Source organism: Dermacentor silvarum, chromosome 6, assembly GCF_013339745.2.
Source record: "Dermacentor silvarum isolate Dsil-2018 chromosome 6, BIME_Dsil_1.4, whole genome shotgun sequence".
Classification (NCBI taxonomy): domain Eukaryota; kingdom Metazoa; phylum Arthropoda; class Arachnida; order Ixodida; family Ixodidae; genus Dermacentor; species Dermacentor silvarum.
The window spans coordinates 161,516,540-161,540,528 of NC_051159.1; the positions used below are offsets into that span (position 1 = coordinate 161,516,540).

General features: G+C 47.6%; 1 protein-coding gene across 1 annotated transcript; it reads right to left on the reverse strand.

Annotated features, from left to right (window-relative positions):
• Window positions 1–13,984: 13,984 nt before the first annotated feature.
• LOC119456997 (uncharacterized) lies at window positions 13,985–23,709 on the reverse strand. The gene is made up of 7 exons (XM_049669172.1): window positions 23,523–23,709; window positions 23,145–23,404; window positions 22,469–22,542; window positions 22,097–22,200; window positions 20,641–20,700; window positions 18,605–19,002; window positions 13,985–14,128 (listed from the first exon to the last, which is right to left on the reverse strand). The coding sequence occupies exons 1-7, from the start codon at window positions 23,707–23,709 to the stop codon at window positions 13,985–13,987; spliced, it is 1,227 nt and encodes a 408-aa protein (XP_049525129.1).
• Window positions 23,710–23,989: the final 280 nt, after the last annotated feature.

The window sequence follows — 23,989 nt, forward strand, 5'->3', positions numbered from 1 at the left end:
ACCGCGACCTTTGCGTGAATGCGCCCGAGCGAGTATTTCACTTCCGGACACTCGCTGACGGGCAGATCCGGTCATTAAATTTTTTTAGGGACTTTACCGGTCATCTCCTGCGCGCGCTGCGGCGGCTGCAATTATTGGGGCAGCAACTACGGGGGGTCAACTCAATGCTGAAAGAAAAAAGAGAGAGGAGAGCTTGGATAGAGGCATAAACAGTATTTAGCGTCCAGAACGCTAGTGCCCTTGTTTTTTTACGTGCTCCAAGAATGAGGTCCGCGAAACACATGTACTCCAGCGCTGCCCACTTTCGGGGTGCACCTTCAGAGCGCCTGGGAAAGTGGCAGTTCTGGCACTTGCGAGGGAAAAATAAAAAAATAAGGAATGGAGTCTGAGGATCGCGTGCCTCGGAAAGATCAATCGTTTTTTCGGGTTTGTCTTGTTAAATGGCCCGTGCATGCGGTTCCACGCTTGTATGCGCGCCTACTTTGAGTGAGAATGCGACTTGCCCCAAAATGTGGGAACAAAACCAGCCTGTACTCATTTCTTAGTGGAAATTAGTCTTCCCTACAGCAAAAGAAAAGGCGGTCTTTCAAAGTTACTGGATGCGCGACACGCCTTGCGCGGCCACTTACCAGAGTCCTTTTTCTGGTACACAGTAACGTAATTTGCGCCCTTAAAAGTGAATAAGGGTGTAACTCGTTCTGCAATTCCCACCCTACACACCCAAAACAGGGTGCAAGCGTGTGAGTTATAAATCGATATACGCCCTTACATTCATTGCACACATTAAGTATGTAAATATACTTAAGTATGCAAAGTATGTAAGTATGTAAATTAAGTATGTAAATTAAAAAGCACCACCACCACAAGCGACGTACGTGACGCGCGCACGCACATGATCCTCCGCCTAGTGCGAGTGCGTTATTGAACTAATTGTACTTATAAGACCAAAATGCGTCAGATAATTCGTCAAGTGCAACTTACACACAACCTGCAGACATAGTAGCATGAGATTGTAATTCGAACATACGAGAAAACGCAATTCAATTACGCGAAAACTCAAACACGAAGCCCTCCAGCTGCCGTTTGTTTTTGGGTGAGCACAGACCGAAAAATCCCGACCAAATAGAGGCTAACATGCAAAGGAAATGGTCATGCGCAAAAAACAAAAAACACAGACACAGAAGTAGACGGGGACGAGCGCAAACTTTCAACTGACTTTATTTTTTCCTGCGTTGTCAATATATACTCTGAATGACGTAGGTACAACAGCGGTGATCACATGACACGCTTACAACGTGCCGCGCAAGAACATCATCTCAGTTTCTTTTAAAGAAATTGAAGTATCACTTATACAGCCATCTCCTTTTGACGAAATATGAAAGGCTTCCAACAGTTCACGGGCAGTAGTATCACGGCTTTTGCCCAAAATTTTGATGCCTCGGAAATTTGGTACACACATGCAATACCGGACGTGCGCAGGCAAATGCGCATTCTCATTATTTTTAATCGACAGCTCATGTTCCCTTGCACGAACGTTGACACACCGACCAGTTTGCCCTACGTACGTCTTTCCACATGATAGCAGAATTTCGTACACAACGCCAACCGCGCATTTTACGTAGGGCGGCTCGTGCTTTTTGCCGCATCCTCCAGGATTCTTCTTGTTAGTCGCACAAATCCTCGGGCCTAGCCCAGCGAGCATGCGCGGGCTGAAAAAACAATTGGCACAGCGTGCCTACTCGCAACCTTCTTTAAATTATGAGAGGTGCGATGTATGTAGGGCAACACTTCAGGACGGCTCCGGCACTTCAGCCCAGTTTCTGCACCAGCGCGGGCTGCTTTCGACTCTCGCAGAATAACCTCTGCAACTGCCGTAACTACCGTGCAAGGGTAACCGGCATCCAACACATGCCGAACCTGGACATTAAAACTATCCTGCATAGCATGTGGGCACGATTTCCTGCGCGGTTAAAATGCGCGGTTGGCGTTGTGTACGAAATTCCGCTATCATGTGGAAAGACGTACGTAGGGCAAACTGGGCGGTGTGTCAACGTTCGTGCAAGGGAACGTTGCAACGTCTGCAACGCGAATTGGGCTATTCCGAGCTTACATTTTAGAATTACGCAACAAAATAAGAAAGAAAAAGGAGAAGAAAGACAGAAGAGCGCAGTAGCGTGACGTCGGTCAATCTTTCACGCTTGTGAATTTTATTTCTTAACGAGAGGTGAGGACAATACTGTATGGGTTGTTGTTTGCATATTTCGTGGTTCTCTTTTTGTTGAGTGCTTTTTTTATTCATTGCGTGTTTTGCTCATGCGTATGCAATGAAGTGTTGTTGAGTGCTTTTTTTATTCTTTGCGTGTTTTGCTCATGCGTATGCAATGAAGTGTTATATACTCGTTTTTATTCTAGAATAAACATTCCACTTCCAAGTTTCACCCTTGTCCTTCGTTTCTTCGCTCCTTTTTGTGCCGTGCATTTGTTGCGCGGCTGCTAACGTTTAGTTTTATAATTTCGACTCAGCGGGCGCGGTTGCTCCGCAGGACAACGTCGGCTCCTGAATCGTTCTCGATTCGCCATTTTAACAACGGCCCGCGCTCCCAATCTGCCATTCAAACGCATCTGCTCCAAAACGAAAAGTAAATTTTGCTGCGGAAGTGCTCCGAATCTGCCACTGCATGGAATTCAACGTGAGCTAACGCGCAACCTCCGCGCTTCGCTGTTTGTGCGGGTTCGTGTAGCGTGCACGACACATACTCGGAGAGTGGCGACGACTTCGCATATATTTCGGAGGCAATAACAGGCAGTGCGCTCGCAGAGCGTAGCTAATGTGTGATGCAGCAGTCGTTCACCGCATGGTTGTCAACGCAGCACTCCTCGGCTTTCTCTCGCGGGGCGACTCTACGCAGTTGTCAACGCATCAGCCGCTTTCGCCAGTACAGTTCTGCAAGATGCACGTGTGGAACCTGTAAATATTTTTGATCGGTTGAATGATTCATGGGGTTGAACGTCCCAAAAACAACGCAGTGGCTACGAGAAACGGTGTAGAGACGTAGGGACGCCTGTGGGACACGTGCTAGCTGGGCATAAATTGTAACGCGCTGCAAGATTCTAACCGTTAAGAACAAACAGCGTATCTTTTCCTGTCGCTATATGATGTGTCTGATCAGAAACGGTTAGCTCTTTGGTGTAGCACGCGCGTATATAGGCAGATAATTTGAAAATCGACACGTTTACTTTTATTATGATTAACTTTTAATGACAGGTGGACAATTTCACATTTCTCACAGCATATGCACAGCGGTGCGGATAAATCATGCACGTACAAGTACAGTTTGCTATAGCATCGAATTGTTACCTACAGTCTCTCCTCCAACCCAGCCTCCACTTTATTTGTTTGCTAATTTGAATCGATAAGCTGTTAAAGTAGTCGAAACTGCTGTCACTTTAGCCTCTGTTTTCTTTGTTGTAGAGTGAATATTGTTGCATTTTATTTGAGCTTGCGAGCAAGCATTGTTCACAGGAAGAAATATTATTTTACTCGGTGACAAGAGCAAATAATCTTGCAGTTCAATTTACACATTACAAACGATTATTTGTGTCAAGTATGTGATGAGTGCACGTATGCAGGCAAAACCCAGCACACCTAGTTGTCCAGATACTGGTCTGAACCGCGTTCTGCAAATAAGGCTTTAAAAGCATTGCTCCGATACTTAAGGGTCTTGACTTCTTCTTTCTGGAGTACGTTTTACGTGCCAAAATCAGTTCTGATTATGAGGCACGCCGTAGTGGAGGGCTCCGGAATAATTTTGACCACCTGGGGTTCTTTAACGTGCACTACAATGCAAACACACGGGCGTTTTTGCATTTCGCCTCCATCAAAATGCGGCCGCCGCGGCCAGGATTCGATCCCGCTACCTCGTGCTCAGCAGCGCAACGCCTTTGCTGTATGAGCCACCACGGCGGGTGAAAGGCCTTGACTGACTGACAGACTGTAAAAGTTGTAGCGCGTTGCATCGCGTTAGTGTGTGAATTCTCTCTATTTTCTATTTCTTCTCTCCTTCCGTTACCTTCTATTCCCTTTCGCCATTTCCCCAGCACAGGGTAGCTTGCCGGTACTTCCACTGGCTAACCTCACTGCCTTTCCCTCTCTTTTTTCCGCCTCCTAGTTGCCCAAACGTATACACACACGCACGTACACTATACATGGATATATACAAAGCTCAAGTCATCGAATGCGACGATGATCTCTGGTTGAGGTCATTCGTCACGGAAAGCGAGCGTCTGATACGCGTTTGGACGCGCTACAAACGCTCTGAATGTCAAAGGAGTCGCCTTTCTCCTGAACCGTGGCCAATCGGCGTCGCTACGGCGTCCCGCTTTGTGTCTCCCACTGATCGCCCAGAAAGCTGCCAACGTTCTTCCCGAGACCAACATGGTTATTCAATCGCATCCGGCATGCGGGTGTCAGTAGCTGAGCCATGCCGAATCGATACGTCGCAATGGCGAGGCACTAAGACGCGTGTGTTGTAATAGAAGGAAAACAAAGATCAAGTCGAGTCAACGAGTGCTTCCGGTGCGTTTATGTCTCCAGAGAGATGCGACAAGCTCGCTGAACACACTGGTCAAAGTCTAACTGCTCAAGAAGGGGGAGGGGGGGGGGGGGTGTTGCCAAGAAACTTGGGGGCGGTAGCCATCCGTGGTAAGCAAACATGTATAACGTATGAAGTGAAGGAATGAAGAAGTATACGTGGAGCGGTGCTCCTCGCTTTCATACATGTCACGACAGTTGACTGCAAGGTGAACGTCTGCATTAGAAACGGCATCTCGAACATTGGAAACGCGTAGGGTGCACATACACGGGAAACTTCCCACAGCAGGTTTGAGCAAACCGTGCAAGCTTCCTTCCCATTTGCGCAATTCAATTAAGTGCTACAGGTGCCTCTGGTACGGTGACCCGTCGAGCTGGCGGCAAGGTGGTCCTTCTCTATGGTTTGTTAAATATGTTTCAAAGTCAAAGCTAAAAGCAGTCTCCAGATGCTTCGAGTGGAGCCGTCGCAGCGAAATAGGAGGTGTGAAGAGACGACGAGAACCACTCTCACCCTTCTGCAAACCTTTGCGCAGATTCCAGAAAGCCAAGTACGCAGCCACAGTTACGTACGCGTATGTTCATAGTATTGTAGGTATAGTTACGTAATTATGAACCTTTTATAACGCAAGGGAATAAATACAAACCGAACAGCTTACGCGTAGCACAACATTCCTCGAGGGACTGATTATTTTTCCCTTCAAAAAAATAAGATAAGACAAAGAACAAAACAGGAAAAGCAAGAAAATAGCGGACTTAGATAAGAAAAGGAGGGGGCAAGGGCGCTCTACAGCATAATGTTCTCTAGGATTAGCAAGCAGCCGGATTAGCACGAAAATGAGCATCCACAACTTATCCGCCATTGTTTTGTCAGATGGATGTCATATCAGATAGGCTGTAAGATAGGCCAGATAGCTGACCTCTCTCAAAAATGTCGGCGACGTACAGGAGTCCTCGAAAAACATAAACAAAGAGCAACATGAGGTATTGGCGTTTGTGTGGTCCAATGTTTTACTGCAAACATAAGAGAATACTTGTGCCTCGTGTAACGCCAACATCATCCTGAGAATAATCACTGTTAAGGGGCTGCCAAGGAAAGGTAAGCAACCTCTGGCTGTGAGCCTGAGCCTTGTTCGTTCTTGTTTCGGGGGGAGGTCTCAGTCAGTAGCGAAATGCGTGCAACTCAAAAGCAATCTGCGGCAAACGCATACCAGGAGAGACGGTCCTAGATACAATTTGCCCCGTAGGCCGAACACAGCGGCATGGCTTCCGTGACCTCGATACAAACGGTGGTTGGGCGACCTGTCAAAGGTGTCCAGCAGATTGGCTCCGTGAGAGTGCATCTGTGAAGAGTTTTGAGAACTCGCATAGCTCGCCAGTCAGAAAAGCTGAAGAGGTCCCCAATTGACTTTGAAGACCCGTCATCGGTACGGGCGTGATTGCTCGGTTCCGCACCAGGCTGGTCGCTCTTCAATGCCCTTTTAAAATAGGCAGTTCTAGAAGGTCCGTTGACTTCCGGTAGAAAAATAAACCTGAGCATTGCCTGCTTCATTGCTAGAGAAGCATTTCCGGCACGTGTTAGCTTATTATTATTTAAATTTTTTTTCGAAGCATGCGCGCGTGTATTTGTATTTGCACGCTTGTACATACGTCTTTCAAATAGAGTTGCGTAACGGCTTACGAAACGGGACAACGGTATGAGGGTAAAGACTTCTGAAGAGGCGTCACTTCATTACGCAAGACGTCATCGTCAAAGGCCAGACGACTCGAACGTGTGCACATGTATGGAGGTGCTGTTTCCAAAATGGGAAATAAAAAAAGGACGGACGACACAGGAGCGTCTGTGAGCCACTGAACACGGCTCAGAGGTTTCTACGACGGTTACCCACTCATTGCGCGTACTTTACTTGTTGATTGCAAAACATGCCACTTGCTTCACTTCAGGCTGAACACAACCGGAACAGGAAGACTACCACTGCGTACACGCTTCAACATTTGGATAGTCGCATATATCCAACCGCGGCCTGAGACGGTTAAAACTGCCGGAATTCAGGACAGAATAAGATTTGTTTTTAATTCGTTGAGAAAACGACGAATAATACTGCTGTATGGGTTTCTGACACAACTAACGACGAACGGCTGCACGCCGTGATCCTGAAGCCTCACGTAAGCTTGGTGTTATAGCACTTGAGACTCCTTTTCGCGACAAATGTCTTTGCGGTCTACGACAAAAGCTTCTACACAACGCAACTTCTACGGGCACCGGGCGCGATGTTGAAAATAAGCGCATATTTTGAGAAATTAAGTGTGTGGGGTGCCTAAGTACCCATATCAGATTGTTCTTGCGGACCTTGACTCCGGTTCACGTCGTCACATAACAAAAGCAAATCGAGAGGAATGGACGCTTAAGCAATATCAGCGGTTTTGACGCACGACCTTGTGGAAGTTAGGGGAAGTGTTGGTTGCTGGTCTGCGTATGAGCACCTGCGGCAATCGTGCACTAAAGCATACGCTCGGCGCAATGCCTAAATTGTACAAGGTTGCACTGCAGTGCTACGTTGAGCTTTCTCAAAACCGTAAGTCCTCGTCTCTGTTGAGAAAGATACACTGTTGAGTAGGCTAGGGGAGTGTGTCATCGAAAACCGCACTCCATCTACGCCTTCCGAAGATACATAGGATTAAATACTTGATTACACAGCAATCGAAGTGAAAGTTTATTTTTTGAAGACGTTCTACCCCTTTTGAAGGCCAAAGAACAGGCTTCTTCCAGGATAAAAGCGAAAGACGGAGCATCTTACATAAGATAACTTCTTTGTGGCATGATGTGCCCACATAGATATCGATAGAAAGAAAAGGCAAGTGAATTAACAAGAAGGAAAGCTTGCTAAACAAGCTCACGCTTCTTTCTTTTGAATGCCACGAAAGTGAATTCTTCTTCTTATGATTCACGGTGCCCATCCTTGCGAATTATTTCATACTTTATGTGTCCTGATTTTCTTCTCTGTACCATACAAATATCTTCCTACCGACCTTCTCCACTTCCACTCTTCCTATTTATAGTTCTAATATATGTGGCGGCCGCATTGTGATGGGGCAAAATGCAATAAAAAACAAAGAACGTCCGTGCACGTATATTTGGGTGCGGATTAATGAGCCCAATGCGGTCAATATTACTTCAGAGTTTACCATAACTTGGTCTTGCTTCAGGGTGCTCAAGCCTCTCAATCGAATGGGAATGGCAATCTCTTGACTTAATGCAAGTATTCTTTCTATATCCACTGCTTATAAAATATCGTAGAAAACGCATCAAGGGCCCACTTCTACCCTCCTTAGCTTATCTGGAAGTTTAGTACACATCTGAGCGACAAAGAGAGAAAAAAAAAAAAGAAAGGAAGAAGAAATAAAACGTGACTGTGGCATTTCCCCGCTTCGTTTTAGTCGAAGTCGCACTTCTTATCTCGGCATACACTGGTCTTTTCAAGATGGCTAGCTGCTATTCCATCTCCGCATGCCGCAACACACGCATAATAGAAAGCAGTCTTTCTGTTAGCGAGCTCATCACGTGCTTTGTTTCGGTGCGTAAACAGCGGCAAAAACGCCGGGCAACGTCCACGCCGGTCCTGCGGCGGGCTTGTTCCTGACGTTTGAAAACCGCGCGTCGCAAATATTTGCAGATGGTACACCGCTGTATAGCGAAAACGAAATCGGGTGTAGTCGGAGTGCAAACAGGAGCGGCGACCGATGAGAAGGTTAGCCATTGGAATCTCGCCGCACGTGTACTGTATACTGGCTCGTATACGCCGCCCACTTTTTGCCATCTCCTTTTAGGATGAGAGAAAACGAAGAAATCGAGTGGCGGGGCGTGGGGGAGGGGAGGGGCTAAGATTCCCCGTACTTCCTTCGACTTCATTTTGTTTATTAATGCAATTAGCACTCGTAGGGTAGTTCACGGACTTTCCGAGGGCTATATGTTTATCTATCTACCTATCTAAATATGTCTATAACCGCTTTCCCGCCAACCTGGGTTGCTTTTCAGTCCATGGTCGAATGGTTAGAGCATCGATCTGGCTTTGATGAGGGAACAGGGTTCGCAACTAACCGTTGGACCAACTTGGGTCTCTGGGTATGTGGCACTGTGTACCTACTGCCGCTCTTCCGCGACCCCCTTTGACGCCGACATGGGTCACCGGGGATGCGGGACTGGGTATGTGGCCATCAGTGTGTACCGCTCTTCAATAAATATATTCCACTGAACTGTGTATGTGCCGAACCGTCTGTGTTGGTCTTCAATCAACCTCTTTAATACCAGTTTGGGTAACTGGGTATGTGCCTGCCAGTAGATGTGTACGACTCTTCGATGAACGTTTCTGACACCAACTAAGGTAACTAAGTAATTGCCAACGGAAACGTGCCACCTAATGGCGCTGCCGAGAAGTCCGCCCATGACCTCCGAGACGAGAAGAGTTGCCCTGGTGCCTGCGAACGCCGAGAATGGTTCCCTCGCTTGCAGAACACTCAGTGGCACATACTCAGTGACCCAAGTTGGCCAGACGTTCGTTGACAAATAGCAAATACCCAGTGCATTTGTGGCGCAGCGCTTGCTAATGCGTCGGCCTGCTGTCCTTGAAGGATCTTTGTGACGTGGGTGCGATTACACTCCGGATTGGATAAATCTAAGGGATGTTTATCGTAATGCTAGAGCGGCACATCTGCCGTGGCACATACCTATAGTTACCCAAGTTGGCGTCAATTATGTTCCTTTTAAGAGCGGTGGCACGCACCTACTGGAACCTACCCAGTGACCCAAGTTAGCATCAAAGAGGTTCAATGAAGACCAGCAAGGACCATTAACGGTTAGGCCATTCCGCGCAGCCTATTGCATGAACTAAACAAACACCGAATAAAAAGTATAGGGAGCTACAATGCACTCCATAAAGAGTACGAAGGCTCACTAACAAACCTGCAGCGTGGTTTTTAAGGATAAGGTGAACAAGAAGATGAAGGGCAAGCAGCAGTTTCAGTGTGCGTGAAAACGCCATTCTCCATGCTGTTAAGGTGAATAAGAAGATGAAGGGCAAGCTGCAGCAGTTTCAGCGTGCGTGAAAACGCCATTCTCCATGCTGTTAAGGTGAACAAGAAGATGAAGGGCAAGCAGCAGCTTCAGCGTGCGTGAAAACGCCATTCCTCATGCTGTTAAGGTGAACAAGAAGATGAAGGGCAAGCAGCAGCTTCAGCGTGCGTGAAAACGCCATTCTCCATGCTGTTAAGGTGAACAAGAAGATGAAGGGCAAGCAGCAGCAGCTTCAGCGTGCGTGAAAACGCCATTCTCCGTGCTGTTAAGGTGAACAAGAAGATGAAGGGCAAGCAGCAGTTTCAGCGTGCGTGAAAACGCCATTCTCCATGCTGTTAAGGTGAATAAGAAAATGAAGGGCAAGCAGCAGTTTCAGCGTGCGTGAAAACGCCATTCTCCATGCTGTTATTGTGTTGAGGATATAACAGCAGCAAAACAACAACGAAGAGATACTTGTGCCGCTGGGTTACACCCGGAAACATACAGTAGTTTTTATGCGCGCGCTAGTATGCACGCCTTCCCGAGTCAAGGCCGTATATGCCTGTAGCGTCGTCGGGCCGACAGCCGGGGAGCGAATTACAAATCTCGCGCCGCCATGGAGACAGATACGTGCTGTTCGTCGTTGCGTCAGGAAAGACCTCCTTTCGCGGTTCGCGCACTTCGAGGGTCCGGGATGAAACATGAACCGCACCGCTAATCCCTACAAACGCTGGAAGCGCTTTGATAAATGGTTCCCTCCTCCACGATGAAGTAACGAAGATTTTCCGTGTTTTCTTGATGTTCTCGAGTTTGCGGCGCGGTTTCTTGGATGCTCTAGGACGCTGAACTCCAAGCCATGTTCCATGACACCTAAAACTCACGGGTGTTGGCATGCAATTTACAATCAAGCATGCTCCGACGGAGCACACAGAACGATTTATTTTCGCCCAAGAAAAACATGAACATGAAAACTAACCACGTGATAGAATGATAATTTCTGTAAGGCTTCCGAAATGAAAACAAATGGACAGAAACCATGCGAGGATGATTGGCAAAGTAGCCCCCCGGTAGACCTGCTGAGATGTGCTTCTGGGAACGATTATTGGTTAGCTCTATTGGCAAATGCCAAGAGGGGGGAGGGGGTGCGGAAAGATGGGGAGTGACAGGGAGGGCTGTGCCGTTGACCTGCTCCAGCATCAGCACGCGTTACACACCACACAAAGCCATTGCAAAGGCACACATCGTGCACTGGTATCAGAATCGGCCCACCAAGCCACCACCTCTGATTACACTGTCTCCGGGATCACCTGGTCTACTCGGCCAGACAGCCGGCTACGCAAAGTGGGGGGAAGAGCGAAAGAATTCTTCGCTTTAGTAATCTGTGGTTCATTCGTTTTATGGGCCATCGTCTAGGTTTTCATGAACTAAGATCCGGTGAGGAACAGTAGGCTAAAGACGTACACGCTCTTCCGACCGACCTCTCCTTTCTCTCAATTAAGACCTCCTCCTCCGATACTCTGCGCTCAAGCCTTGTTGAACTTGCACTTCTTTCAGCTTGAAAGGAAAAATTGCCATCCACCCGAATGTAGCACGTAACTACAAAGGAAACCCATACGGGTTTCTCAGAAAGAAAGCTTCGCAGTTGAGAAAAAAATTCGTCCTGGTCCGGGATCCAAACTTGGGACAAACGCCTCTCCGGGGCCGCCGCTCTGCCATCTGAGCTAGCAGATCGCAGCGCGAGGGCGAATTGACAGCTCGAAGCACAGGTACATTTAACATGACTAGGCCTATGATCTCCGAATCTCAGATTCCGAGAGCATAGGCTTACGGGCTGCGCAAAGTAGAATTCGAACAAAACGCCTGTTAAGGACTGTCGTCGCTTCTGCTCACTGACGAAAAGGGGTTTTGGAAATCTCATTGCGACATTCTGGCCTACTTTGAACTCTCCTGTTCTGCTATCTGTCCGGGGTTTCATGCTGGGTTGCCATTCCTTTGGGAATATATGCATTACCATGGCGAAATTAATTTTCGACTCCTATCGATCTTACTGATAGTTTTTTTTTCGCACCTGTTTTTTTAATACATTTTGCGATTGTGTTCACTTAGGCTGTCTGCTTAAGCACAACATATCTCTACTCTTCTTGCCTTCATTTATTTGTCAGTACTGTTAATGTTTTGCATTATTGCATTTACGAAAGCGACCCAACTCTTGACCAGTCAGCCCGAGTGGGCAGATGACACTGATTTTAAGTACATCATAATCTTTTGTCTGCCAATGTTTTACGCTGCCAACAAAAATTCATGAATGACCCATCTGCCTTCTTTTTTTTTAGGCATAAGGTGATCGATTGTACCGCCTGCTGACAAGAGCTGTTTTCCCCGAGTTTTTTTTTTTCTTTTTACACTCGATAACATTCGAGTAAGTTCCAAATCATGCAGGTGCGTCCAGTCCTGTAAGTTATTAGCGGCTGAAATGCAGCTCTCCCCCCCCCCCCCCCCCAAAAAAAAAAATGATATGTAAGTGCACGTGTCAATATAAAGTTAAATAGGCGCAGACATTTGTAAAAAAAAAAAAAAAAGCTACTTAAGTGAGTTCTGGAACTTGCTGTCCATAATTAGGCTAATTAACCGCTCGTAGTCTGTAGGATGATATGATCGTATCCAGGCACTTCCAAGCCTTTTCTTTCACGTGGCCTTTGTCCCTCGACAGAGCCACAGCAAATGGTTTCAGACACTGGGGCGGAGCTTCGAATTACAAAACAACTCGGTTCATCAATGGCATATCGACTCCACCACGCGTGGCACCACGAAATTGCCGGGCACGAAGTGCTACAGCGATTTTGCTCGGTGTAGCGCTGCGTGTCATTGCTGTTCAGCCTGGGCGCACGGAGCCGGAGGAATATAGACGTACACCACAGAGAATGCAGGGGAGGTCCGCCATACACGCGTGACCCGTCGAGGAACGCAAACGCTCACTCAAAGTGGCGAAGATCGACGCTGCAGATGAGGGACGCGTGTACGCCCGCACAGATGCCGATGCCGGACTTCTTCCGCACACAGCTCCTGTCTCCACAATTCCGTGCTCGCGCCAGAGCGCAGCATCCGGGTGAAATTACTTCCGGCCGTGCGAGCCACTAGCTGGTCACTGCGTGCCCTCGAACTCTCTCCGGCTTCCGCAGGGAGAAATGAATCGCATTTCGGATGGCCTCTTCTCCTTCGCTCGACCACCGTGTCCGGCTGAGGTCAGTTTATAAAGGAGGTCCCCGTTGAAAAGGGGAATGAAATGAGGAGGACACACGTGGAAAGGGCCGAGAAAAAGAAATGAAGCATGACACGACAGTGGATAAAAAAGAAAAAGAAAACACGGTCAGCCGCCGAAGCGGGCCTCGTGTCACGATTCGTGCTGGACACGAGTGAAGCGCGGACAGCGAGATAAGGGGTCCGCGTTGACACACTGTTCGTATCGGAGTGTAAAATAGAGCACCGGTTCGAAGGTGTCGCAGCGAGAACATGCCGAAGATTGAATACGGCAGACGCGGAAACCTAATTTTGAAAATACAGGAAATTAGTGGAGCTGCTGGACGCTCCAAGCACAGCACGGAATTGATAGAAATTCGAGAGGGATGCGAGGAAGTTTAAGGACAAAGAAATCGTGCCCTTAAATAACAGCTTTCGAGCGAGTCTGTTCCTAAGCTAGATGTTAAAGAATCGGCACACTAAGCGCGAAGTTCGAGCTTTCGAGCAAGTCTGTTCCTAAGCTAGATGTTAAAGAATCGGCACACTAAGCGCGAAGTTCGAGGCTGTTACGACTCGAGAGCCTGTTCGTCCAGAGCAGGCGTTTTATAAACAAAATGACAAATTAGCATAATGGGAACATCACTAGAGACGATTAAGGACAAAAGCAGTCTCAGTTCAGCAATGATAAGTGTTGGCGAGTAGTAGTTGAATGTCGACAGTGAATATCGCTTTAAGCCAACGTTGTGTCAAGGGAACTTGTCTGGGACAAGTCCCCTTTAAATCCCCTTAAAGGGACATTCCTTGTTCGACTACTACTCATTTCAAGTTTCCATCCTCTTTAACTCCTGTCATGTTTGGATTGCTAAGTGTTAGCATTTCATCATGCACTCAGCAATGACTGGCATCACCATCATGCTAGTCATATTAGTGGTGAAGTGACTTCTCGGAGTAATGGTGTAGTTTTAAGCATTACGTACTTCTATTAAAAGGGAACGTGTGTTCCACGCTCCATTGGTGACGGTGTTGTACTACAATGTTCGACGGCATACGTATGCATCCAAATTGACGCCCAACATACATACAGTGCGTATGTATATCCCCGAGATAATCTAGTGAATGACTATCCAGCAGGCATCGAGCATCATCGGTTTATTGGAATGGCAAGGTCGGCGTATTGTGCCGGCAGATGCGTGCTCGATGCCGACGTCTCGTTGTCGTCGTACACGTAGTAGTACTCGAACACTTCCTCGTACCTGCGATACATAAAAAAAAGCTAATTCACTAACCCAAGGCCGGAATATTCTGACAATTCCTTCTGCCCAATTTGTATTCCTTTCTGCTCTGCCACTCCGCAGAAGCCATGCATGGTAATGTCTGCGGGTGCATCACCGGTCAACGATGAAGCACGCGAAGGAATAATCGTATAGTAATGGCAAAGGAGTAGCGTAAGGTGATCTCCAGAAAAAATATCAAGGCACGCAGTACCGGCCGCCTGTTGCGCGTTATGAAGTAAATAATAATGCCCGAAGAGAACTAGGTCACTGAAAAAAAAATGAAACAAAAGATTCCAGCGTGTTCTTGCAGCACAGACACCGCAAAAGGAAAACTACCACTCCATTTGCTAAATTTGACCACATTTGTTTGTGGGGAAAGCAGATGAGGTGGCGATTTTAACAATGAAATGTTATTTAGACGAAAGCCTTAGATGGCTCATGGGTCGAAAATTTGATCATCCGGATAATTAAATGGCACCAAAATTCATGGCTCGAGAATTCACTGGTGCCACCATGCCACATGGTGGCACCACGAACAAAGGTCGTAGGTTGTAGTGCCTTAACTCTACCCGCCGTGGTTCCTCAGTGGTTATGGTGTTGGGCGGCCGAGCACGAGGTTGCGGGATCGAATCCCGGCCACGGCGGCCGCATTTCGATGGGGGCGAAATGCAGAAAACACCCATGTACTTAGATTTAAGTGCACGTTAAAGAACCCCAGGTGGTCTCAATTAATCCGGAGTCCTCCACTACGGCGTGCCTCATAATCAGATGGTGGTTTTGGCACGTAAAATACCATAATTTAATTTTAATTAACTGTACCTCAATTAAGATTGAGGACAATTAGGCACTCGAACCCACGATAATTGGTGTTAATTAGGACAAATTAAATTTACCTTAATTAAGATATAGTTAATTAAGGCACTCGAACCCACGACCTCTGGGAGTCAACTAACTACATTTGGTAGTTAATTAGGTTGAAGTTAATTAAAGCGCAGTTAATTTGGGTAGAGGTAATTAAGGCACTCGAACCTACGAATTTGGTGGGTGAAAACAAGTAATAGGAAGTATAACAACGCATTCAAATGAGAATGTCAAGTAATTTGATGAATGTATCGCAAGTGCGCAGGCTTTCGCCTTGATCCTCTTTAGCGCATGCTAAAGTGACTCAACTTTCTTTTTGTGTGTGTGTGTGTATGGAATGAGCCATATTTTAGATGGCCAGCGTTTGCGCTCGACCACCGTGTCCGGGTGAGGTCGGTTTACGAAGGGGAAAAGAAATCGTACAAAGACAACTGGGTACAGGCTTCCTATGCACTTAATTTCCTCATTTGATGTCCCCTTTAAGGCGGCCTCCTTTATAAACTGACCGCATCAGGACACGATGGCCAAGCATGACCTCAGACAAGCAATTAAAAGGAGCACACGTGTATACATGAACATACGTGCCTTGAATGTGCAACATATGGAGCTGCTCGGGTAAAATTTAGGACTGCGAGCTGTCGAAACTTAAGGTCAAGAATTGTCCTGAGCAATAAAACGCGTTTCCGAGGAGTCTTCGGCCGCGCTGTAGGCGAACTCTATCTTTATTATATATATATATATATATATATATATATATATATATATAGAGAGAGAGAGAGAGAGAGAGAGAGAGAGAGAGAGAGGGCGCTGCCTGCTGTGATACAAATGTGTGCTGTAAATGTCGTGTAGTGTCGTGTATAAAGTGTCGCTTGAGATGGTTTATCTAAGAACCATTTAGGTTGTGCCCCCGCACAGCGAGGCGATTGTGCTTACACGTGGGATCATTGGGATAAAGACATGCGAAAGCAGCTGTACACGTCTTTGTTTGCAGCTTTGGTTGTCAGTAACATGAGACTTATAGCCTAATGCATCCATTACTTAGTCTGCACCTACACTACTCCTTCACGAGTATTCACTTGCCCCTCGCTCCCATACACTAGTATTTCCTTCGCGTGTAACTTTCTCTCCGGCTGCCACTGTAGTCACAAGTTCTAGAACAATAACTCTGCCATTTTTTTTAGCTGGTAAAGCATTCAGCTTACCACAGCATTCCAGTATCGTTCATCGGGGCAAACGTACGGTTAACTTCATGAAAGTGTCGTCACGTTGAGAAAGATCCAGCAAATAATCATTGGGAAACAACTTATGAGAGAGGCAATTTACGTTCTCCACGACACTATCGCCCACTCGTTCCATTTAGAAGGCAGGGTGGGAGAACAAGGCCACGCCCCCGTCCCCAACTCGTCGGTCGCCGTCTGGCGCGGCAGGTGCCTGGACCGAAGTGTGCCGTCGTCAGTCTGCGTGCATACGCGCGAATGAAAACGCCGGCGGCCGATCCGACGACTGCGATGCCGCCGCCCGCAAGCCGGGCTGGCGGGCGACGACCAAAGCAGCTCAAGGCCACCAGTCTGACCCAGTGCCGACGGGCAGCAACCGCTAGGCGAAAGACGTGCACACACCGGTCGGAAATTGAAGTGCCTTTGCCCTCTGCCACCGTGTGCCCAACTTCTCGCTGTCAAGTCATCCCACATTGAGAAGCTTCTTAGCAGTGCTTACAGGACCTGATGTTGCTTAAAGGGCCTCTGTTGAAATCTGCCCACTGGCGCTTCGGGAAAGCGAAGACATGTCGTACTGCACGGTAGTTCCGAGGCTCTACCTTGAGCAGTATAAATGCGTCGGTATATTTGCGCTTGACCAGGCTGACAATCGCAAGCAACGACACGTAACAATTTACCAGCGCGAATTACCCGGAAAGCACACGCACAACTTTCTTAAGGGAGAACGCAGCAGTGCTTGTTGGCTGCTGTGTGGCGTAGGGGTGTCGTCCTACGTTAATTCACGCCGTTAGTTGAATGTTAACAGTTAGCTAGTCTAAGCCTTGAATTACCTCGCTTGTTTGGAAACCTGATTGAATAAGAACAGACGGGAACCGTTCCCATTGCGTGACTGCACATCTGTGGCGTAACACACGCTATAGAATTGTTTGCTCGCTCAATTACTGCCAGAGGCCACGGGAGCTTGTCAATGAACCCACAAAACTAGCCGAAAGCTTGGCGCTAAACAAATGCGCTTTGCGCGTGCGACCTCTTGCGACGGCAAAGATCGCAGCGAGGCGCAGACACGCACTGCAGTGCAGACGCTTTGCTGAAGGAAGGCCCGGCAAGAGCAGGGCTCGACTGAATTTCGCCACAGCTATAGCACGAGGGCTGCAGCTGTCAGCGGGCGTCCTTGGAGGGTCCCAGTTGGTGTACGAGCCACGTTCGTGTGATCGAGAGACCAATGCTGGCGTAACATGTACGGCCTCATTAGAAGCGCGTAGTACGCGACTGGTAGGATTGCAGCTGTGTCTACGGGTGGAAATTCACAGCGTCGCCACTTGTTGGCGATTGTGCCTTTTGTCTATGCTGATGTTGAACTGACGATCAAGCGTAGAATTCTAAGCGAATTATTTGCGTATATGCATGAAAGCTGGTGTGGTACTTCGCTGGACCTGCAATTAGCAGCAAAACAAGGATTCGCAGATGCATCTGCTACTGCAAAGATTATGTCGTTCGGGAGCTATCTCTAAAACACAATGCCACCGAAACCTGCGATTTCGTTAACAACATTCGACGGAGGATGTTTCCAGCCTTTGATGACATTGCCTCAGACACGTTGTCACTGTCATAACTCTCTTCGTTGTGGCAATGACCTCTGCGTTTCGTAAGATTGTCTGCCACCGAAGTGACTAGAGCATCGACAGCTTCTCTCGAAATAGAATTCCAGCATACCATCGCCCTTTTCTTAAGGCCTGTATTTCACTCATGCTCCCGAAAAGCTGCATTTTTTTTACTTTGTATTACAGGTGCAGTATTTATCAAATAGAGACAGCGCTTGTTTCAGTCTTCAGAGCTTAATTACAGCTCTGCGCGAGTAGCGCACACCGCTGCCACACAGTTAAGTCTGCGCGCGCCTATATAAATCCTTTAGCCTTACATGTAGCATTCGCGAATAATCTCGACAAAGGTCACCGATTCTGAAACGTTGTCAATGAAGCCTTTCCCACGAGCTATGTGTATATGATGCGATGAAGTTGAATTTATCGCGGGATAGAGATATGGTCTATATACAGCCATCGCAAAACTGCTCCCATGGCCCCGCCATGTCATGTCATGTTAATTCCTTCAAGTGTTTCTCTTGAGTCATCTATCCATCATGATGTCTTGGCGCTTATATCCGCACGTCCGTTCTGTTTTTTGTCTGCGTCACTGTCACATATTAGGACGTCCGCCACCGCCGTGATTCTAAGCCAACCGTTTCATAGGACCATTTTGTTTTTGCTACTGAGGCGCCTTTGTGTGACACCTCTAGCATAACGCGTATAAGCAGCATAATGCTGACACATTATACCCCGTATTTAAGCCGCGCGCACAGAATGCACGCAACCATACTCACTCGTCGAGGTTCGCCGATGAGTTGAACGTTCCATTTTGAGCGATGCTGCCGCCGGTCACGATCGGTGCCGACGGCAGCGAAGCGGGTGTCGGACGTGATCGTTGCCGTGTCTTCGACGGCGCTGGGCGTCGTCTCCATGAACGGCGGCTCCCAGTGAGCCGACGGCACGTTGTCCGGCGTCAAGTCCACGTCCTCCGCCGCGGCCTTTGTCGAAGCTTCGGTGGCAGCGGCGGAGTGGGAGCGCCGCCCGGACCTCTTGTTCTTCCGGGCCGAGTGCTTCGCGTGGCGGCGACGGCCGCCGTGGGCGCGAACACTCGGTGGCTGCTGGTGCCACGTGGTGTACGCGAGGTCCTTGCCCGTCGACGAGGACTGCGGGACCCGCACATTGAGCAAGGCGGCTGCGAGAAGTGATGGCGAAGCGATGGTGGCCCGTAAAATTAATGTGCGAACGGAATTAGAAGAAAAAGAAAATGCTTTGACCTACGAGACAAAGGCGGACGGAACTTTAGGTTTCGGCTTGCCGTTCTACATATCGCCTGCAATCACTTTACAGCAACAATTTACAGCGCCTAATAGGTTATATTCATATATTGGGTATAGATATTACACAATTTTGACTGTCATTTGGTTGCATCATTCATGAAGTAGTTCTCTTATGCTTGTAGTAATATCTTCAGTGCATTATCAGTGCACATCCTGTGAATTCTTTACTTTGAAATGTTAAAGTATTTGTCGAACTTGTAACCTTATCCAGTTGCTGCCGTTGCTTCGTTCTCGTTGACAAGTGTGTAGAGCACAGCTTATAAGTTTCAGAATTCAGCTGCATTTTTTTACTTTGTATTACAGGTGTAGTATTTATCAAATAGAGACAGCGCTTGTTCCAGTTTTCAGAGCTTAATTATACCTCTGCACGAGTAGCGCACACCGCTTCCACACAGTTAAGTCTGCGCGCGCCTATATAAATTCTTTAACCTTACATGTAGCGTTCGCGAATAATCTCGACAAAGGTCACTTTTTCATTTTCTGTGTTTTTCTGGGCTGCTTTGCTGCCGCATGTTACCAGGAGACAGAGTCTTTCAAGCCGTCTCATTGCATTTTTTTCCTTACCGTCCTCCATTGTTAAATGGAAAATAAAGGTTCATTGATTGATTGATTGATTGATTGATTGATTGATTGATTGACTTGGAATTCTTATGTTTCGTAGGCATTTGGGAGAGAAATCCCATCGCAATGTTAAGTGCTGATGGCTATACTTTCCTATGGAATAGTTCAGGTGTCTACCTTCAACGAGATATTTATTGTTTCCGCAGCAGGACATTACCTTCCAAAGGCAGTTTCATAAAACTTATCAGCTCCGATATTATCTTGAGCTACATAACTAAAGTATAAAATTTTAACTCGAAATTCTAAAGTAGCTAATTAGATGTTTATGCGTACCATGCCCTAGAATGCCTTCAAGGAGAAAATGTACTTCCAACACTCGATCTAAATTACTCAATGAGGCGGCCATTACTCCTGCAAAATTGTCAAAATGTTTGATCAAATAACAATTAACTTTTCAATTATTACTTTAAGGCACATATTTAAACACACCGATTGTAGTATTCTATTAAAATCTCGAAACTCCAGTTTCGAGATTTTAATTTTCAAATTCCGATGGTAGACTGTGTCTTAGACTGTGTCTGAGGAAACAAAGAAAGACATAAAGAAAGAAAGAAAGAAAGAAAGAAAGAAAGAAAGAAAGAAAGAAAGAAAGAAAGAAAGAAAGAAAGAAAGAAAGAAATTGTCAGACGAAATACATTGGCGTGCTTTAACGCACGAACAGCGTTTTATTACAAAAGGTAAGTGGAGGAACAGTGAATTTTCACAGCTAATTTGACGGCGCATGTCTCAACGCAACACAACACGATGCAACACAGCACGACACGACACGACGCTAAACGACGCAACACGACGCAACGCAACTCAACAGAACACCACGCACGCAATCACGCACTCACGCACAAACGCACAGGAAAGGGAAGACCGTAACAAACCTTGTCCCTTCTTGGCGGCCATGTGAGCGTGGCCTGGGATGTGTGCGCTCCTCTCGCGCACTGCAACAGAACAATGACACTTAATGAAGCACTTACAACAAAGACACGTGGCGAAATTGTCATCGCACTGAATCACCTTGTTCCTTCGACGCCAGGCGGCAAGTGTATATTCGCCAGAAAGCGGCACCGTGTAGATATGGTCTGTTTTCAAGCGCTTATGCACCCCAGCACCTCAAGGAAGCTTGTGGCAATTTAGGTGAAACAGGCACAGCTCAATCAATGCAAGAGGCATAGGATGTGGCTATACCGCGCTGTTCATATACTGGCAGCGACTTATTCATGCTTGCTTTCTTTTCGCCTCAGCAGTATTCCAAGCTCCCATACGACTGTAATGAACGGCTGCAGGTTATTCTCACATTATATATCAGTGGTAGGTGTTGCATCGGCTACTTGTTCTCCCCTGATTTAAGTTAGATATAATAACGAGGTGCTACCGTCGAGAATGTACAGAATCCCTGCACGTGCTACTTTTCTACACGCTCACATATATAGACTGGAATGAACGGCTGCAGGCTATTATCACATCAAATATCAGTGTTAGGTGTCGCATCGGCTTCTTTTTCTCCCCTGATTAAGTTAGATTAGATATAATAATAACGGGGTGGTATAATCGAGAATGCATTCTCTACGAGGGAGAAATACGTCAAACCATGGCAACTTAATTTTTTTCTAGTTATAAAGAAAAAGTATGGCAGTAGGGCGCCTAATGCAGATATCAGGAGAAATATTTGCCTGAAATGTCATCTTCCTATATCAATTCCTCGCACTTGATGCCTGTTACTTCAATCATTTTTTTCATTGCAAGTTTCGTTGTTAACCAGCCCGTTCTTACCCCATCGTTTAGTACTGGCAGTATTCAGCGATTATATACAATTTCTTTTTTCCAAGAATATCCTTGAGTTACCGTTCATGTGAAGTCCATGCCAAAACTCTTCTTTCTCCAGTGAGTGGTTGCTTGCCCTAAATGAGCGCACTGATTCAGTGTTTTAAGGCACCGATTACCGACCGATAACTTTTGTTTGTAAGCATTTAAATCACAAGTTCACTCGGACAGGTAAGTTCTACAAGGGCTGGAAGACAAAGTGTGTGCCAGAGTGACTAGCATTCTCTCTGAAGCTTAAAGTAAAAAAAAAAATATTGCCATCCTTGCATTATGTTTACTTTTTGTGAGTTCTGTTTACTAAACTGTAATGCGCGCACGGCGATAGAAAGGCAGTGTTAGTGCGTAAGTGCGGCCTGTATAGTGCAGTCAGTACATGAAAAGTGATGTCCTCGTGCGGGAAGGAATACTTCGGTCGAAGCTGGGCGGGGAGTGGGGGGTGAGGGGTAGGGGGGGGGGGGGGGGAGACTACGTCTGTGCATATGTGCGCCAACGCTAAATGACTAGGCGGCTCACTCGTCTTGGATGCGTAGGTATAGGAGAAGGCGCACAGCGCCATGCTGCCCATGAGGAGCGCGTAGTAGGCAATCGGCATGCCCAGGATGCGGCTCCGGCGTATCCTGCATTCAAGGAAGAGAATGCGCATTGGACTTCTTTTAAAACGAAAGCTGCGGACCACCAAGTTGTACTGGTATAAAATACGCTATTAATTATACCTCTTCACCTCGCTGCTTCATCATGATCATCATGATCATGATCATCATCATCATCATCATCATGATCAGCCTAATGTCCACTGCAGGACGAAGGCCTCTCCCTGTGATCTCCAGTTACCCCTGCTAATTTAGCGCAAGTTAATTTTTACAACGTAGATCAACCGACACTTACGCCAGCATGGCCCTGGTCGAGGCGTGGATCGTGCGCGCCTCCGATCCGCTGGCCAGTGATTCCGCGGAGCGCCCCTAGGGCAAAAATGGAAGACCGACGTTAAGCTACGCCCCACAATACAAAAGCAGCGTCACTCTGCGAGTTTACCAGATAGAATGGTGAGGATCATGGGGGTACTCGTAATGCAGAATTCGCGGTTTCTCTCTACATCACAGAAGCTAAGCAATGCTTGACTCGGTCATTCGGAGGAGAGCATGTGGAAGCGTTGTGCGTCGATGGCTGAGCTTAGCCTATGAAACAGTTCACGCGCCACCCTTTAGCGAGACAGTTGCAGCAGAGTCGGAAATAGATGCCCTCCTGTCCCGCTTACCCCTTGGAAGACACCACACTTATGTGTGAAAACGCTTAACGGAATGTTCCTTAGCTCTTACTGTCATACCGAAGTCACACGGCGTGCTAACCATTCGTCCATTATTGCCTATAGCTTAACTACAACTGAACTTCGAAAAATGCAGGGGCAATTTAAGAAAGCGTTCATGTCGGCGGACTCACCGCGGCGCGTCTAGTGCCCTATCAACGTTCGCGCAGGAAAGCCGCATTCCTAATCAGGTTTCATCAAACCTCGGCGATTAAGGTAGCAGCAATTTCCTTATCGTTCTGGTGAGTGCTGTCGTACCTTCATCAGTAGGCGACCTTCGCTGGAGTGGGCTTCCAGGGCGCCCTCTTCACTTCTCGCCATCAGCGAGGAGGCAGACGTCAGCGTGGGAAGATGGACGCTGTACAGCTGCCTGGTGTCGGCAGATCCCGCCGTAGACGACTGTTCCTGCGGTGATGAAGAGCAAAGCGGTGCCCAGTACCATGGGCAGTTCAGACGAAAGGTCACCCAGGCAAACTGTAAAACTGCACCTGTAGCTGCCTGACGGTGACTGTAGCTGCCTGACCAACAGAAGAGTGCTTAACACGCGGGTGCTAGCAAATAGCAAAAAACGGCGCGCTCTGCCCCGTAGCAAAACAGTCTAGCCATCGTCGTCGTTACGTGTACAACTACGGTTACGGCAATGAGCGCGTTCAAGGCAAGGATGAGTGCTTGCCTCCGAGGAAGACGGGTCGTTTGTCCTGGAGCGGCCCGACGCGTCCAGGCCCGGCAAGAAGCGATAGAACTGCGCGCCGAACAGCTCGGTTAGCCGCTCGGGTGGTATCTGGTACCGGCCGGACCGGCGGTGTCCTGAGCTGTCCTGCATCCTAGAGAGTACCGGGCTACGTCGTCCTTGTGGGAACGGACCGCTCACGTCCACCTGGCACGTCCAGCGAGATTCAAATGCCGAGCGCCCGGCTGCCCTGGTCGCTGCGGAAGGCCGCGTGGTAGCATGCCGCGCGAGCGTTGCGCGTGCCTCTCGGCGTTTCTTTTTTGTTTGCACCCCCCTTTAATTGCTTGCAGAGTGCGGGGAAAATTTTTGTTGTTTCCGCTGTGCCTTTAAAACATAGCATATATCTTCAAGAAAAATTGCCTACGTAACAAAT